The sequence below is a fragment of the Vitis riparia genome, chromosome 13, assembly GCF_004353265.1.
Source record: "Vitis riparia cultivar Riparia Gloire de Montpellier isolate 1030 chromosome 13, EGFV_Vit.rip_1.0, whole genome shotgun sequence".
Classification (NCBI taxonomy): domain Eukaryota; kingdom Viridiplantae; phylum Streptophyta; class Magnoliopsida; order Vitales; family Vitaceae; genus Vitis; species Vitis riparia.
In genome coordinates, this window is record NC_048443.1 from 17,375,127 (window position 1) to 17,395,208 (window position 20,082).

Here is a 20,082-nt window from a genome sequence, read left to right on the forward strand (position 1 = left end):
AACCCCTGGAGCTTTGAAAGAAGCCCGTAGGGGTTTCATTGATCATCACTGAGAAACTTGCAGTGGATATGCACCACTGAATCCACCTAATCCATTTCTCCCCAAATCCCATTTTCTTCATGATTGTGAGAATAAAATTCTAGTCCACTTTATCATACGCCTTCTCTATATCCAATTTGCACAAAATGCCGCTCTCATTATTCTTAAGGGTCGAATCAATGGCTTCATTGGCTATCAACACTGCATCTAGGATTTGTCTACCTTCCACAAACGCCCCTTGAGCTTTTGAGACCACCTTTCCAACCACTTTTGTTAGCCTATTGGCTAATACCTTGGCCAGCCACTTGTACAAGCTTCCCACCAAGCTTGTAAGCTTATAATCCCTTAAAACTTCAACCCCTGCTTTTTTTGGAATTAAGACCATGATTGTTGCATTTAGGCTTTTAACAAATTTGCCATTTTCGTAAAATTCCTTAAAGAAGCTCATCACATCAGCCTTTACGAAATCCCAAGCAAAAAGCCAAAAGGCCATAGAGAATCCATCTGGCCCCGGGGCTTTATCCCCATTACAGCCCACTAGAGCGTCAAATACCTCCTCTTCCATAAAAGGAGTCTCCAATGCACTAGCATCCAAAGGCTCCAACATCTCAAACTGCAGCCCAGAGACAGAAGGCCGTTATTCCCCCGGGTTAGACAACAACGTCTTAAAAGCATTGGCGATCCCTTCCCTAATATCATTCTCCTCCGTAAGCCATGCTCCGTTAATCATTTGACCACACCATCATTTAGAAGACTCATCCTTGGATTTAAGAGTGACATTGTTGCACCCCAACAATCCTTCCCCCAACATAACGCTTTTGTGGCCCAAACCTATGACCCTGTCTTTAATACCAATTTGTGGAACATTGGGAAAATGGAATTAACTTATGATTTGGATTTTAGGAGATAGAACAAAGTAGTATGAGAGTAGTTGTCAATGAAGGTAACAAATGATCTAGAACTCGAAATGTTTAGAATTTTAGAGGGTCATCAAACATCAGTATGCGTTAAACTAAAAGGAGATGTTTCCTTTTTATTGGAAAAGGCACATGATGGTGTTCTACAACTCACAAACCTCACTATGAAAATTATGAGATTTAGTTTTGCCAAACAATGTGGGAAACAATTTTTCCTAAAGAAAGAAAGGTGGGTGCCTCAACTGTTTGTGCAATAGCGATATTTTATCAACTTTTGAGGTATTGTTAGTGGTAACAAGAGCTTGTGGGATAGAATCATCAATCTTCCAATGTGTATTAAAGTAGTAGAGTCCACCTTTCCTCTCACCATGCCCAATCATTCTCCCTGTTATCTGGTGATTAAAAAGGCCATGTGAAGGAGTAAATGTTACAAATCAATTCATGTCTTTAATGATTTTATTGACAAACAAGAGATTACAAGACTAGTTTGGAATATGTAACACAGTTTGCAAGGTTAGAGGAGTGATGGAGGCTATGCCTTGACCAATTATGGAAGAAAAAGTTCCATCAACAACCTTTACTTTCGACCTACCTGAAAGTATTGTGTAAATGGAAAAAAAAAATTGAAGTAACTTGTCATACGATCAGTAGCATTGGAATCAATGATTCAAGTGCCTGATAAACAATCCTTGGAGGCACTTAAAGCTTCAATATTACTTGTTTAGACAAAAGAACATAAGGTAGTATTTGTAGTAGGAATTTGGCCATGGGTTTCAATCTGGTTGAGAAGTGTTTTCATCTTTTCATAATGCTCCTTGCTTAGTAAAACAGTTTCTATGTGCTGGTAATGATCTAATTCCAGCCATAAGCTTTGCAGATTGCAGTTTATTGTAATATTCAGTCATAGGCCAACTTCCCTTCTTAGTAGCATGAATTTGACATTTCAACTTATATACTTGTGTTATTATTCCAATCTTGGAATAAGTTTGATTGATGGCAGTGGAGAGAAACAAGCATGTTTGGTTAATCTCTGGCTGCATGAAGTCAGGTTTTGATTTGGCACCCTTGATGTTACCTATCTTCCCTCCAATCAAAAAAAGATGTTACCTATCTTCCCTTTATTTTTAATGAAAAGTTTGGCTGATTGGGATCATTGCAGGAAATTCTGGCCAATGAGCTTTTGATTGGTGATTTGGTGTAGGGCTGTCTTTGTGAATGGTAGATGAACATGGTAAGGTTTGGCGTGTAGGAAGGATTGAATCGTAGGGGCTGTTTGAGAGAATGGTGTTTTTTAGTAGTTTCAGAGATTTTGGGGAAATCACAACAACATTTTTTGTTTTTTTGGAGAAAACAAGAGATAACCTCAAGGGAATTATAATGAGGAATTAAGTTACCAACAATTAAGGCTGGTTTGAAAAAAAAGGAACCAAGTTATATCTATGAAGGCTATATGTGGCTAAGCAATGAAGGCTTTATGGATCTTGGCAATGCTAGACTTTCTGTTTTGATAACATGATGAACAACCAATTCTCCTAAAGGCTTAAGACTGTAGGATTTGAGTTCACAATGTATATCATGTTCTCTAACACTCCAATTTGCAAATGATACTATTTTTTTGTTTGTTTCTAGATCTCCCATATGAAACTCATTTGAGAATGTTTGTCTTGGTCTCAAGCTTGCCTCAAGGTAAAGATAAAGAAGAGCTCACCATTGGGAGTTATCCTCAATTAGAATTGAGTAAGTCATTTAGCCTTCCCTCTAGGTTGTGAAACTAGGGATTAACCTGCTGACTACCTTGGCACTCCCTTGGGGAGGCAACCTTAGAGTGCCTTCTTTTTTGAAGCCTATTATTGACAAAGCGTTTTAAGTGTCTAGTTGGTTACAAGAAAACCTATCTTTTGTTCAGAGGTAGAATCAATCGCATCCACTCTAGTCTTGCTCAATTCAACCTATTTTCTCTCCCTTTCAGAATTTCATCTTCCATGGTTGCTGGCATTTGGAAAATTCAGCGGAATTTTCTTTGATTTGGACATTGATAATTTTATTCAATGGGGAGTGGTGTGCAAGACTAAGGCTCAGGTAGTTTGTGGTTGGGGGAGAAATTTCAATCCATCAAGTCTTCATGGTTAAGTGGTTGAGGAGATTCCTTAGGGTGCAAGGCTAAGGCTCAGGGAGTTTGTGGTTGGGGGAGAAATTTCAATCCATTGAGTCTTCAAGGTTAAGTGGTCGAGGAGATTCCTTAGGGTGCAAGCCTCTCTTTGGCATTTTGTTATTGAGAGTAAATTTGGGTTGTGGGCTAATGGTTGTGATGCCTATAATGGGGTCAAGAGTTCATATCGAAGACTAAACAGATATTTCATATGGGTATTGGGTCTTTCTTCATCTTTTCCAATTCGATGTTGACAATAGATCTAGGATTAGATTATAGGAGGATCCATGATGTGGAGATCATCCTCTTTGTTCATAGCCTTGACTTTATGCTCTTGCGAAGTGTAGTAACTGCCATATTTTCCCATTTGTTTCTTCCCCACTAATTCTCCCTCATGACATTTTGATTTTTATGAAAACCTCAGCATGAAATTGTTGATCTTGATGCCCTCTTTTCATCACTTGAGAATACTGTCTTATTCTCACTTTCCTTGGATAAGAGACCAAAATTGGGCTTGGAGGGGGTAGGTCTATTTCTCCTAAATCCTTCTTTGTTTTCCTCTCTAAAAATAAAAAATTCAATTATTTTTCCACCAGCCAAATAAAGTTGGAATTCTAAAGCTCTCCTGAAAGTTCAAGCCTTTGTAGGGCTAGTTACTCATATGAAAGTACAACAACTTGATGGAGCCAAGAGATTGATGCAAGGTGTATAACCCTGATAGATGTGTTCTTAAAGTGGGAGTCACCAAACTGCTTGTTTTTAATTGTCCCCTTTGTGCATGTTGTGGCAATTTATTTTCTCTTTATTAGGTATTCGGTGGGTGACTCCAAAAAAAAATTATAACATATTTGTTATTTTCTTTTAGGGCTTAGGTGGGTGTTCTAGGAGTAACTTACTTTTGACATTGCACCTTGCTTACCATACTGTAGCTTATCTAGCTGGAGAGGAATGCTGGGATATTTAAGAATAGACATAGACCTTTAACAGAGTTGTGGGAAGTAATATGCTTCCTGACTTATTTTGGGTATCATGTATAACGAAGGAGCATGCATGCATTCCAATTTAGTATGATCTGTTTGGAGTAGGTGCCAGTCTGATTGCCCTTATTACAGAGTGTAGGGGTATTAATGGTCACTGCTGTCGATTTTTGCTGAGGTAGATTTGAGCCTTTGTTTAGGGTCCTTTTCCTTTACAAAGCATATTCACATCCTTCCTTGTATTTCTTCCTTTAATTTAAATAATGTTTCTCTTTTCCATATCCCAAAAGGCCAAGCTTATGCCACTTTAACGTTGCTTATATGAGATTTCTTTTATTTGACCTTCCAAATTCTTGTATTTAGGATTTCAGTTCTATGTCAACAGAACCACCACTTTTGAAATTCATCCATAATCTTTGAGCATGAACCCTGAAGCAAGAAAGCTCCTTTGTCATTTTGGTTGAAGCAGGCTGTTGTAACTTGGACTTGTTTAATGTCACAATCCCATATGCTGTCAGTATCCATAGAAGTAACTAAGAATGATTTCATTTATGTTTAGTTATCGTTCATATTGCTGCTTACTACTTTCTTGCTAGCGTTCTCACACATGTTTGTCTTTTGCCAAATAGATTTCCACATTTTGATCCTTTTATGTTTTCTTTAGGTCATGGAAGAAGTGTTTGCGTGATGTGCGCACTATTAGTCGCTCTGGGCGTGGCAGAAGATTGGAAAAACGCTGAGAAGTTAGTCAGAGAAAAACGACCTTATATTCAAATGAATGCCCTCCATCGCAAAGCCTTGGAAGAATGGTCGAAACACCGGCTGTCTTCTCCTAAAAGGAATGAGGAAATGGATGTAAGTTGTGTAATTAGGTCTAATGCTTCTGGAGGATCAATCAGATAGGTCAGAAAAGAAAAGTGAGTGACACTCTTAGTTGTATTTCCTCACAATGACTTCGACTACCATTATTACTTGCTGCATTGTATTATTCCAAACTGCTTGATATATAATAAAGAGAATGATGATGTTCCCAGTTCCTGTGTGATTGTGATACAATTCCTCATAAGCTGTATAGCCTTAAAACTAATAGAATACATAGACCTACAACTCTAGAGCTGTTGTTGACTTCATCAAAATTACCAAGGTCTCGTTTCTTATATTGTTCCTGAGCTCAAAACAAAGCTTAAACAACCATAAGAAATGGATTGAAACCTGTAACTCGAGGAATTCAGGATCCTTGTTCTGTCCTTTGATGATATGATCAATGGGAACAGTGTCGAATTCGACTTCCTTCTCAATGAGGCACACTCTACAATACCTATACCTTCTTTGTCTTAGGCATTGCATGTACGATTAATGAGTAGATTAAAAAATATGGTTCAAATAATTATTGATAAATAATCTAAATTACCTCAAAAACTTTAGAAATAGGTTCTCATACCCGGCTTGCTAATGACACGTCAAATTTAGAGATAGAAAAGTTTTTAATATTTTATTGGAAGAAATCTTTTAAAAGTCGGTCAAAAGTCAATAGTTTAAAATTTTTATCATATTTGACTTAAAAAGTGGAAATTTAGAAAATTAAATTTAAATTTGGATAAAAATTTAGTTGAATAGATTTTAAAATTTTGAATATTAAGTATATTTTGAGAATTATTGCAATTATTATTAGGTACTTACCACCTAGTGAAAAAAACTAGTGCCGAATTATTATAATGAATTGTTAAAAGATAAATTGAATTTAAAATTATAACGAATTAATTTAGTTTTTATAATTGAAATTAATAATTTTGGTTTTGGAGCATTAATTAAGTTGGTAAAAATATAAGTATATGATTAGAAATTAATTTTTTTTATGAAATAGGACATTTAATTTAGAAAACAAAATCAATAGTTAGAAATATAAATATATATAATATAAATTTAATTTTCGGGGAATTGAAATATGTTTAGGAATATGTACAAAAAAAAAAAAAATAATATGGAGTAGTTGTGAAATAATAATAATAATAATAATAATAATAATAGGGAATAAGTTGTAAGGAAAAAAAGAGAGAAAAAAAAAGAAAGTAAATGTGAGAGAAAAAATAAGCCGTTGCCAAAAAAATATTAAACAGGTGGAAAGGTACCATAAAAAAAGAAAAGAACAAAAAACAGAAGGAAGGAAAGGTGCTATAGAGTTGGGTTTTGAATCCTAATAAGGTGGGTCTGTTTTTGAAATTCTAATTTAATCTATTTTAGTAAAATTTTTTGTGGATATTATTATAAAAAACACCACATAAGGCTAAATTAACTTTTTCACACACAATATAGGTCTTTAAAATCCAACTAATTTTTCTTCATTAGCAAGTAAGTATATAAATTACTAGAGCTTATTTTGGTACCATATAATCCATTACATTCCCAAAATGTAGCAAAAAAATAAAGCTAAATATATACTCCCTCAACATTTTAGGATAGGTCAATGCTGGGTCGGGTCATGAGGTGGGAACTGGGCTTGGAGAAATGTCATCATCTCTTCATGCTATTGGATACCGACATTGAAATCCTCCTGAAACCTATCAAATGGCCATGTCAATTGTGTAGGAAGAGTGTAAATAATTTTTATTTTATTTTATTTTGGGAAGAGTCCTATTAAGAATTAATTTTATTTTATTTTATTATATTAGTCTTATATTTTTGGGAAGAGTCCTATTGAGATTGTGCTAGTGGAGTCTCATTCCTTTTATAAGTAGAATCCCCTTCCACTTTGAGTCATGTTCAGATTACAAGTAGAGTCCCATTGGGACTATATTAGTGGCCTATAAAAGTAGGTCACCCCTCACTCTCTAAATACGAATACCAATTTTTCATAAAATTTTTTAGAGAATTTTTTAAAGAGTTTTTCAAAGGGTCTTTTCATACATCTATCTAGAGGAATTTTTTCAAAACCTGAGCTGTACACATCTCGCTTATAGAGTGCACCCAAGGCGAGATCTGGCTGTTGAATCTTGGAAGTAGACCACTGGTACACTAGTACACTACGTTCGTTTTCGAGGAGGGTGGATCTATTTCAAGGACAGTGTTTGTCACGCCTCAACTGATAAATTTTTCTTCTTATTAATTATGTTCTTTGTTTGTGTCTTTTGGGCGCCATTTGTTTCCATACCCTTAAATCCAAAATCTTGAAATATATCCAAATGGAAGCTTTTCTAGTTCACACTGACCTGACACCTCTAAAATTGATCTCTTCAATGGGACATTCTTTAAGAGATGACATGAAAGGGTTTTCTTTGCAATTGATGTAGTGAACTTGGGACACATTTTGATTGACCCAAAATCAAAAGATGGTTCTCATCTGTTACCAACCTAGGAAACTGGAAATAAACAAGTTAGACATGTTATTCTGAGTACCCTTTCTAATGAACTTTTTGATATTTATTGTCAATTTAAAGTTTCAAAAGAAATTTGGGATGCAATGAATAAAAAATATATTTTGGAAGATGCAGAAACTCATAAATATTCCATAGGGAATTTTAGAAATTTCCAAATGACCAAGGATAAAGATGTATTATCTCAAATCCATGACTATCACTTGTGGATTAATGACTTAGCTATTGAAGACATTAAATTACCCGAACCTTTTGTGGCTGGTTATTTAGTAGAGACTTTTCCAGAGTCTTAGAAAGACTAAAAAAATAACATGAAACATAAAAGGAAACAAATATCCCTAGAGGATGTCATAATCCATATTAGGATTGAGGAACAAAACCAAAATAGGGACAATGTTGAGAAAACTAAGGAGTTGTCTTCTAAGGCTAATGTTGTAGAAGAAAAACCTAAACCCAAAAACAATAGGTCCAAGAAACAAAACTCTAGGACTAAGCCCAATGCATCAAACAAGGTACAAAACTCAACTATTAAAAAACGGGGTAATTGCTTTGTCTGTGGCAAGTCTGGACATTATGCAGCTCAAAGTCGCCACAGGAAGAGAATTGAGAAGTCCAATTCAAAGGCAAATTTGGCAGAGACAGAGGTGATCACAACAGTAATCTCCTCTGAGGTGAGCATGGTCACCAATATGAAGGACTAGGTGGTAGACTCTGGGGCTACCAGGCACATATGTGGGAAAAAAGTGCATTTACTTTCTATACCGCTATAAAGGAAGGAGAAGAACAAGTGTTCATGGGTGATTCGAGATCTACTCCAGTGATTGGCAAAGGGAAAGTTCTCTTCAAGCTAACCTTTGGAAAAGTGCTTGCCCTCAGTGATGTTCTTTATGTGCCAGATCTACTCCAGGAGAGTATGAGTCTAACCCTTTATTGTTTTTGTGAAGATCATGAGATCATTCATGAAACTCCTCCTCCTTATTCCCCTGAGTCTAATGGAGTAGTAGAAAGGAAAAATAGGACCTTAAAAGAAATAATGAATGCAATGTTGGTAAGTTCAGGAGTACTCTTGAACTTGTGAGGGGAAGCTATCCTATCCGCTTGCCATATTCAAAATAGAATAGCTTACAAGAAAACTAGTAAAACATCTTATGAGTTGTGGAAGGGTTATGCACCTAATATAGCATACTTGAAAGTGTGGGGGTGTTTAGCTAAAGTTCTTCTTCCTAAACCTAAAAAATGAAAACTAGGTCCTAAAACCTTTAATGCAATGTTCATTGGCTATGCTGAGAATAGTGCGACATATAGGTTTCTTGTTACTAAGTCAGAAAACAGTCTTGTAGATGTCAATACTATAATAGAAACAAAGAATGCAGATTTCTTTGAAAACATCTTTCCTATGAAACTAAATGGTGAACAACAAGTTCAAAATACAAGTAGAGACAAGTCTATTGAACCTTCTGAATTTGAACCTAGAAGAAGTAAAAGAGATAGGAAAGAAATAAACCTTGGAGATGGTTTCTACACCTTCCTAATGGATGACGACCCTAGATCCTACAAAGAAGCTATAACTTCTCCTGATGCACCATTCTGAAAGGAGGCCATTAATAGTGAAATTGAATCAATCATGTATAACCATACATGAGAGTTAGTAGATTTACCTCCTGGTGCAAGACTATTGGTTGTAAGTGGATCTTTAAAAGAAAGTTAAAACAAGATGGGTCCATAGAGAAGTATAAAGCTCATTTAGTTGCCAAAGGCTTTAAACAAAGAAATAATATAGATTACTTTGACACCTTTGCCTCTGTGACTAGAATAACATCAATTAGAGTATTGACTGCTCTAGCTTCCATTCATAATTTGGTGATACACCAAATGGATGTTAAGACTACATTCTTGAATGGGGATTTGGAAGAGGAAATTTATATGAAACAACCTGAGGGTTGTGTAGTTCCAAGAAAGGAGAAAAAGTTGTGTAAGTTGGTTAAATCACTATATGGGTTAAAACAAGCTCCCAAATAGTGGCACAACAAGTTTGATCATGTGTTAGTAACTAATGGATATTCCATTAATGATGCTGATAAGTGTATCTACAACAAGTATGAGGATAGCACATGTGTAGTTATCTGCCTTTATGTTGATGACATGCTGATCTTTGGAACTAGCCTAGAGGTTATGTGTGAGACCAAGAAATTCCTAGGTTCTAAGTTTGATATGAAAGACCTAGGAGAGGCAGAGGTGATTCTAGGAATTAAAATAAATAGAACACCTAATGGGCTTAAACTTTCTCAAGAGCACTATGTTGAAAAAATCCTAAGGAAGTTTGAACACTTTGATTGTAAACTAGTGTCAACTCCTTATGATCCCAACTCATAACTGAAGAAAAATAGAGAACATAGTGTTGCCCAAATAGAGTATGCTCAGATCATAGGAAACCTAATGTACTTAATCAACTATACTAGACCTGACATTGCTTATGCAGTAGAAATATTGATTCGGTACACCCAAAGTCCTAATCAGGACCATTAAACTGTTGTTCGTAGAGTCCTTAAGTATTTAGAGGCACCATTAACTATGGTTTGTGCTTTAGTGGATTTCCAAGTATCCTTAAAGGATTTATTGATGCAAATTGGATCTCGGATTCAAATGAGATGAAATCCACTAGTGGATATGTTTTCATCCTTAGTGGAAGTGCAGTTTCTTGGAAGTCTGCCAAGAAAACTTGCATTACTTGATTTACTATGGAGGTTGAGTTTATTGCCTTAGAAAAGACAAGTTCTAAGGTTGAGTGGCTTAGAAACCTCTTAGTAGATATCCCTTTATGGACGAGACCATCCCCATTTGTGTCTATGCATTGTGATAGCCAAGTTGTAACTGCTAAGGCTAAGAGTAAAATATTTAATGGGAAAAACAGGCATATACGCCTAAGGCACAGTATTGTGCGGTAGCTGCTTGAAACAAGGTTATATCGCTAGAATTTGTGAGGTTAGAGTTGAATTTGGCATATCCTTTGACCAAACCATTAAATAAGAAACTAGTGGAAGAAACATTGAGGGGAATGGGGCTTATGCCTATTATAGAAGTCAAGAGTGGTGGTAACCCAACCTATTAGAATGGCAATTTCATGAAGTAGGTTCATATGGGTAATAACAAATCACTTGTTGACTTGAGGTGCTCTATCAACTCTAATTGTATGAGAGTCTATCCTTATGATGTAGATAGAGTATATTCTGCATTGACTAAGGTTGAGTGTTTACTCTTAATGAATACCATATTCCTTATGGACGGTATGTTTAAAGGTAGAACATACTTGATGGATTCACCATATGAGAGTGGAGGTGGGGTCGCTTCCTATGAGAACTTAGGCAGGTTTTCTAGAGCTCTCATGAATATCTAAGCAGGGTGCATGGCCTATTTGTGCCAACCCATTTTGTACAGATCATAGTAAAGTTGAGAAAACCAGTGTGAATAAAAGTCCCTTGAGTTACATCAAGAAACATTGGTTCATAGAAATTTATTTTCACCGTGTTTTGTGATTCAATACTTATTTGTCCTAAGATTGGTTTATAGCCTTTGGGCACCAGTACTGATGCATTAGATTCTTTTTTCCTAGAAAAAAAAAAAAATCACGTTTACACTCTGTGGGGGATTGTAGGAAGAGTGTAAGTAATTTTTATTTTATTTTATTTTTGGGAAGAGTCTTATTGTGGATTATTTTTATTTTATTTTATTCTATTAGTCTTATATTTTTGGGAAGAGTCCTATTGGGATTGTGCTAGTGGAGCCCCATTCCTTTTATAAGTAGAATCACCTTCCATTTTGAGTCATGTTCTGATTACAAGTAGAGTCCCGTTGAGACTGTATTAGTGGCCTATAAAAGCAGGTCACCCCTTACTTTCTAAATACGAATACCAAATTTTCAAAGAATTTTTTAGAGAGTTTTTCAGAGGGCCTTTTCATACGTCTATATGGAGGAATTTTTTCAAAACCTGAGCTGTACAGATCTCACTTACAGAGTGCACCCAAGGCGAGATCTAGCTATTGAATCCTGGAGGTAGACCACTAGTACCCTAATGCACTGAGTTCATCTTTGAGGAGGGTGGATCTATTTCAAGGACAATATTTGTCATGCCTTAGTTGATAAGTTTTTCTTCTTATTAATTATGTTATTTGTTTGTGTCTTTTGGGCTAATCATTTGTTTCCATACCCTTAAATCCAACAAAATGGACATCAATCGTCAAAGCCATTTCCTCCAAACACGTACCAATGGAGCTTATTTTTGTGGTCAAGTTATCCAAAGACTCAGAATCTTTCATATGTGTAGGCACAAGATGTTCAACAAAGGCCCTCTGTACTTGCTCTAACTTGAGGGATTGTATGCTCAACTCTTATATTAGAGGCTATCTCAGTTTTCTTTTCTAATTTAGTGCCAATGCCCTCTTGGCTACCTCCTCCCTCCATTTTGCAATTCTTATCCTCTTCCTTTGAAATCACCTCTTCCCCCCACAAGATCCATAGAAGACTTCCTTCCCCATGTACTATTCGACTTATGCTCAAAGTGCATATAATGAAGGGAGGCGATATTGTAAGTGTCAAACAACTTCAACTTTTTAGTGTTAGTCTCTTAGCGTAAATTAACATTAAATAAAGTCATGATCTTGATGGTAAACATTCCATATAGTAGGACAAAATCTTCACTTTCATGTGTTGGAAAATAATATAACCCATATTAATTTTCTGAACTATTGTCTATCCAAAACACCTCAAGAAATGAAACATCGACCCAATGTCCATCCTTCAAAATGAATATGTAACTGATAATGTGTTGTAGAATTCTACTTAATACAATCAAGTTGTGAGCTTGTGGTTAGTTAGTCATAATGGCTTTGGTATGTTGAAAACCATGAACCTTAGGGCATTTTTTTATACAAATAAACACAACCTATCATTTGGAATCACTAAAATCCTATAAAGCTCATGAATATCAAACTTATTTCTATACCATTCATGTTTATAATAATAGACCATTCTTCCTGGAATTTTATATTGGAATAGAAACATCTAACTAGCCTTGGATAAACAAACTCTTTTAGGGACACAATAGGTAGTCATCCCATCTGTGGAAAAAGACGATCAAATCTGAAATGACCTAACTCAGAAAAGTTAGTGTTCCTATCTGGAATGACACATATATTGGAGAAATATAAAGAGAATATCCTTGGTAGCTTTGGGTTTCTTAACATGTTGGTATCAAATGTCGCATTTTTCCAAACCTTAGATTCACATTTAACTACTGGTTTCTTATCTTTCCTAGTGTCCTATATTGCTAGAGGTCGTTTGGGTGCCATGGCTATGGATTGCGGGTTAATGGTTTTCAAGTATTGTGGGTAATGATGTTCATATTGAGGGGGCTTTTAAGCCATGAACAAGATAGGAACTACTGATCCAAGTTCCCTAAGAAAAACGCCTCAATTAGTATAAAGAATGGCATAGAAATCGAAATAGTTGGATGTTTGGATTTCGGCTAGGCATTCTAATGAATAGTCGACCATCGAGCATACCTACTCTCATTCTAGTAGGAGTCTTCCTCATAATATGATTTGGGCCCTCGAATTGCCTTTAGGGCGTATGAGTTAAATGAAATTTCCACATATCATGTAATTTAATATCATGCAATTTACAACGGAAATAATTTATTCATAAACTATGTAATGGAAATAATTTAATTTAATTAGTTACAATGCAAGTCAATTTAGCTTGTCAATAAAATTACAATGGGAATAATTTATTTACAATGGAAATAATTTACTTGTTTAGAATGCAAGTTAATTTACCTCGTCAATAAAATTTTCAATAGGAGTAATTTATTTACAATGGAAATAATTTACTTGTTTAGAATGCAAGTCAATTTACCTTGTCAATAAAATTTACAATGGGAATAATTTATTTACAATGGAAATAATTTACTTGTTTGGAATGCAAGTTAATTTACCTCATCAATAAAATTTTCAATAGGAGTAATTTATTTATAAACTATGTAATGGAAATAATTTAATTTAATTAGTTACAATGCCAATCAATTTACCTTGTGAATAAAATTTTCAATGGGAATAATTTATTTATAAACTATGTAATGGAAATAATTTAATTACTTACAATGCAAATCAATTTACCATGTGAATGTAAAGAGGGTACAAAAATATTATAGACAATATATGTTAAAAACAACAAAGAAATCACAAAAAATATATTTCAGAATATAACATGTTGCTTAGTAATATATGTCTTTGTCAACAAATGGACATTGTTTCAGAAAAATCAATAAGTTGCAATACAATTGCCCAAGTACAAAGACCTTCACTTATTTGAATAAGGAATAACCATAATCATGCACTTTAGTTCCAGGTTGTGTATTGTGTACCTTTGCACCATGAACTACTCTTCATAGATTTCTTCATAATGTTGACATTCTTGCACCTGCACATTTAGAAAACCCTATTTTAATATGCATTGGCAGCTAAATTGCCAAACAAATTTTAAAAAAATTTAAATAATTACAATTTTTACAAACTTTATAAGCGTAAGACAATCTCACTTAACTTATACCTGGAAGTAGGTCAAATGGGTGATTCCATGCATACATGTAGCTAATTTCATTTAACACCTTCTCATAAATATTCTACCAATCATAGAACGACTAACCATACTTAGAATCTCATGAATTTCATCTTCAAGTTCGATGATAAATTCTTTCACTTTCTTTTTCTCCATGTCCTTTACTACCAACACTACATAATAAATTAAAAATAATATTATTTTGTAATTCTAATCCATAATTTGAGGACATCAAAATATTATACAGTGTAATACTAGTGTAACTTAGAATTGATAGAATTTAAAAATTAGTGTACCCTCCAAATTTTACATTCTTCCCCAATTTTAGTAATATTTTTTTTCAAAATAATATAAAAAAATTAATAATATAATATTAATTTATAATTTTTAACTATTAGAAAAATTAGGCTAATCCATTCTAAGGTAATCATCGTAGAGAGGGGGTTGTTGAAATCCGTGCAACGATTAATGGCGAAAAATTGAAAAACGAGAAAGAAGAACACGCAATTTAACGTGGTTCGGCTAATTGCCCAAGTCTACGAGAACAGGGAAGAGGATATTCACTATATTAAAATTAGGGTTACATAAAAAGGGTATTTGTACTAACCCTTGGGTAATGAGATTCCAAAAATACCCCTGAACTGTACAGTAGGGGCGTTGCCCCCCACACCCTCCCAACCTATCATTTGCCCACAACAATAGAAGTACAAGCCTGAATGGCAAATGTTGTCACTTTGTTTCGTTCCACTCCACTTTGCTTTGATATTTGCCTATTTGTCTCCATATGCCTTTCGCTTAAATATGAGCCACATACTATAACATGGGTGAATAGGGTGATGGTCTCTTTTTGAAAATTTTTATTATGTGAATGCAATAAACAATTATATACAAATGTATAATAAAAACAATATAAAAACAATTGCATATAAAGTAAGGGAAGTAGGGAAAAGAAAATGAAAATACAAGATTTTATAGTGGTTCAACATAACCTGCCCTACACCTACTCTTCTCTAGCTTCAATCCCAAGCTTGAAGTTCCACTAATTCAAGGCTTCCTATACAAGCTTTCAAACAATGCAATTAGATTATGGATCCAATCAACCATCTTGGACTTTTGGCTCCAAGTATCCTTTACAATCCTTAAGAGATACCTCATTCTTGAACAACCCCTCAAGTGATACCCCATACTTGAGAATCCATAAGTGATACCTCACACTTAGATTCTTCCTCTCAAAGATTTACAAATGAAGATAATAAATGATCTCACTAAATCCTAATACAAAACTTTAGGCTCAAATGATACAAGAAAAACTAGTATTGAAACGTACACTAATGATATGCAAGTTTTAGAATAATGGTGTATTAAAAAATTCTCTTCCAAGGCTTAAATATATTCAAAAAAAGGTTTAGGAAAGTTAAGCTTTTGAAACAATGAAGATTGAAGCCTTTTTATAGAGGAAAATGCAAAACTAGCCGTTAAAGGTTTGACTGGTCGAGTTGGGGTTTGACCGATTGACTAGCCGTTAGCATTTAATGCTTGGCAGGTGACCGTTGGACCTCAACCATCCCTTGACTGGACTTCGATCGGTTTGAGGTTTAACCTTGACCAACTGAACAAACGTTTTGGAAGAGAAAGAAGAGTTTTGCCTCCCTCGACTGGTTGAGCTAGGTGTCGACTAGTTCTTTATTTAGTTCAACTGGTTGATCCGTTTTTGGCTCAACAACCATCATTTTCAACTTAAAACATTTTAAACAAGTTTGGAAAATATTTGACACAAGGTTTTAGTTGAAAATAAGAAATCATCCAATTTTAAAAGATTTAAAACAAAATAATTCTTAGATGATTTTGGTGCATAAATAAAGAAATGCATAAAAAACCTAATGCACTAACAACCTTACAAAGAGATCCTATGAAGCTTAGGTCTTGAAAAACACTTCTCTTTGGGGTCTTTTTCTTATTAATTTCTCTTTGACTTGATTTTGTCTTTGGGATTGTCACTTTGAAAATCTTCTTACCAAATCACACTTGAAATATAATCATTAGTTTAAAACCTTGTCTTGTTATCATCAAAACCGAAATTAACCAAACCTTGGTTTCACATTAACAATATTAATTTGTTAAAAATAAAATAGCAACTTTAATTTCTCCATGTTCTACAATATGAGGATTGTTTTTTTAATTTATGAATTATTTGTTCACTTCAAATTATTGATTGAAATTTTGTGAATAAATTATAAGATTATAAATGATTGTTTGGACATTGGTTTGCTACAGTTTGGTATAATATTCCGTTTAAACAAATTGACCCCAATTCTCTCTCTAATTTGTGTGTGTGTGCACACACGTGCCCTTAAAGCTAGGGGTTTTATCTAAACTTGATAATTGATATCACATGCATACACAATTGTCTGCCTTTGATGAGAACCCAACGCCTTTGTATCAAGATTGGTAACACACATTTCTTTGAATTAGGTTTTCGAACTTTTAGTATTATCGAAGAACCTAGTCACAAGGTAGTGAGACTCTGAGGATTAGGTGATTCACAAGTAATAGGCTTTCTTATCACCATTGAATTAACATAGATATGTCAAGACCTATGATTACATCTCATATTTTCTTTAAATGCTATTATGACTATTCTATACTAATTTCTATTTACTAATTTATTATATGATATGTTTTTAGAATATCTATGATGTAGATTGGTCATCTTAACACTTTTATATCATGACTGTTCAATTGATCTTGTAGATTTAATGTTTTTCGGGTGAAGACTTTAGTACAATAGTTTCAAAAAGCAAGTCACTATACATCTAGCTCAATTGATTTCCTTAATAGACCTTCATCTAGCTCTTGCTTTTCTTGATGGACTCGTGGGACATATAGTCTATTTCTATTATGTATTTTAGTTCAATAATTTAGATGTTTTGAGCCTTGTGACTCATCTTGTAAACATTTGCTTCCGCTAGCAATTTCTCTTGTTGTTGATGTTGTTGTTGTTATTATTATTATATTAGTAGCATTTAGCTATATTACATCTTTTTCTACTTTGGATTTATTTTTGTTAAGATGGTGATTCCACTTTAAATTCATATTTTTGTTAAGATGATGATATAACATATTTATAAATGTTGTAATATATGATGAACAATACTTTTTTCAAAAAGCGAATTGGTGTGATAAAATAACTATTGTCATCACCTAATTCATATCTTAATGTCATCCACATTATCATTGTATTTAACATTTCAATCTTTTATAAGAGAGGTCCAAAGTGTAGAGTCAAGATGGATAAAAGGTTAGATAAATGTCCTACCTAATCATATCTTTTTGCCTTATTCAATTCAATGATCCTAGGCCTTTTCTTTTTTGACCAAAGATATTGTGTTCAATATATTTTCTAGAAGAATTACATCCAACTCTAATATCCTCCCACACCTATATAATTTTGTAATATATTTTCATTTACTTGTTAAAATATGATGCAAAAGGAATTCACATTAAATAATCAAATCTTAAAATGAATAATTATTGGATTATGAACCTAACTTGGTAAGTTGTTTAGTGTCTAAAATATTCTCAATGATGGATGCAAAATTGATTATATAACCAAACTAGAAAGCATTCAATTCAGCTTCTTAAGAAAAAAAACAATAATATGCAACAACCTCAATCCATTTTTTAAAGCATAAAAACAAAATAAATGGCTTTTTGAGTAAATGAGAACTAGCAATATTATTCTAACTAGATTATAGGAGTTCATAATCATCACACAATTAATAATGTTTTCTTGAGCAATCCACACCTTCTCGGATGAATTTTACTAAAATAATTGTTTGTTTAAGGTAATGGATTTAATTTGTTTGTTTAATTAAATAAAATTGATGAATGGAGAAGTTTAATGTGGATGAGAGAAGTTTTTTTATGAACTCTAATGGGCTTTTTTTGAAAATGAAATTTGTATATCGTATATGATGCATAGCACATATGTATAAGTAAATAAATAAATATAAGTAAAATATTCAACAACTTGTTAACATTATTTAATTTGTGTAGGACTTTTCACTGCATGAAAGGTCCACTAACAGTGAAGGAAAATGATTAGGAATAAGTTTTAAAATAATTGGTTTATGAGACCTCCTTATGGCTTTTTTACAAAGTAAAATTTTTATATGATATTTGGATGTAAGAAATCATTTACTAGAGCTGCATTTAATTTTTCAAAAAACAATTTTTATGTATCATATACAGGTTAAAGCAATATGGACATCATCGTGAAGGAAGAAGATCATCTTCTACCTATTTTTTTGAAATTTATTTTCATTACATATAGTCAGTTTTATAATAGAAAGACTATTTTCTTATCCTTGACATAACCTAAAAATTAATTACAAGAGTACTAAATTTGAATTTTATTTATTCTAATTTTGTTAATAAAAGGATTTTATCAATGTTGGATTAGTATTTTCCAAGATTTAATTTATAGATTTTGGTTATTGAATCAAACCAAACTCCCTTTGGAGAAATAAATTGATCAAGTCTTCACCATTTCAATAAAAGATTAAGAAAAAAAAACAATGTATACAAAATTATCGATCCAACACAAAGTAGGTTTTGTGTGTACTTCTAAAAAAATCACAAATAATAGTAAAAAAATTATTACAATACTTCTTCTTATAGTTTTCTTCTTTTGAAAGCATCATTGATCAAAGCTTATATGCTATCAATACTTCCAAAAATTAATCATAAAGAAATCTAAAGAGTAAATAAAATTAAGTATTAAAACTTAGATAATTCTCATAAGTTTTTTTGTTAAATTTAGTATTGATTTGGGGTAATGAATTAGTTCTCATTCTTATTTGATGGTTAAACAATAAAGTACTACCGGTTCTTTAATTAAAAATAAAAAAATAACTATGTTTTCTTCAATATTGACGTTTCTTTTTATGATTTACCTTGGGAATTCATAAGCCACAAACTTTCTTTTAATTTTCAAAATACATTAATCTTATCAAATTTTTGTGTGTAGCCTTTTTTGGAAGAAGATATGTTATTCCTTTCAAGATTAATTAATTATAAAGTCATAATTAATTTTCATTGTCACCTAATTTACATGTTAATACCATCCATATAATCACTATGTTTTATGAATTATTTTAATTATTTTCTTATAAAAAAGGTTTAACAAGTCTAAAAGCCAACATGAATAAAAGATTGGAGAAATGTTTTAGTCATATGTGGTATTGTCTAATTCAACATTCCTCAATTAAATTAATTTTCATTAGTAAAAAACACATAGTTTTATCTTCCCGTAAGATCAAGTCATACATTTCACTTTAAATGGCAGGAGGATGAGCTTATTAGAAAAGCAAAGTTATTATACAAGAAAAAGTCTTTCGATAAGCTAACTCAAGTTGCTTTCAAACTTTGACTTTGTGTGTTATCTTATAACACATCTATTTAAGACTTAGCCTAAATTGGGTTTTCAAATACATTAACTCTCCTTTCAAACCTTATGTTGCCTTTATTCTAATTTTGTTTATCAATATTACTAGTTTTTAGCTTTAATCCTTGTATTAAATCATTTCCAACAAGGTACAAGAACAGAAATGTATAATATTATGTTAGATCATAGGTGTCCATCACATGAAAGTAATTGGACCACAACTACGTAATAGTTATCCACGGTGTGGTTTGGATACACTTCTCGTTTTTTATTTTTAAAAATAAAAATAATAGTAACTTTTATATAAAATGTAAAAGCTTATTCAAAATTACCTTACACAGGTAATGACCTTAAAAAATCATTTAAAAACCCCTATCTATTAAAAGATTTAAAGTGAATCCATACTTTTTAAGAAAAATATTATTATATATAAAAATTATTAATATTTTCTATTTATAAATGTATTCAAGTGAGCTAGCTTTTCATGTAATTCTTCTTTTCTCAAGGTAGAATTATGAAGATGACATGATGACTCATGTGTTCATCATCCAATAATATAACGTTAGAAAT

At 33.0% G+C, this 20,082-nt stretch overlaps 1 protein-coding gene across 1 annotated transcript in view; it reads right to left on the minus strand.

Moving 5' to 3' along the window:
- Positions 1 to 139: 139 nt before the first annotated feature.
- The window catches only part of LOC117928373, a 23,077-nt gene continuing 3,134 nt past the window's right edge, over positions 140 to 20,082 (minus strand). Inside the window, exon 2 of the mRNA XM_034848267.1 lies at positions 140 to 652. Coding sequence (XP_034704158.1) covers positions 140 to 652 — 513 coding nt within the window. The remainder of the gene's footprint in view (positions 653 to 20,082) is intronic.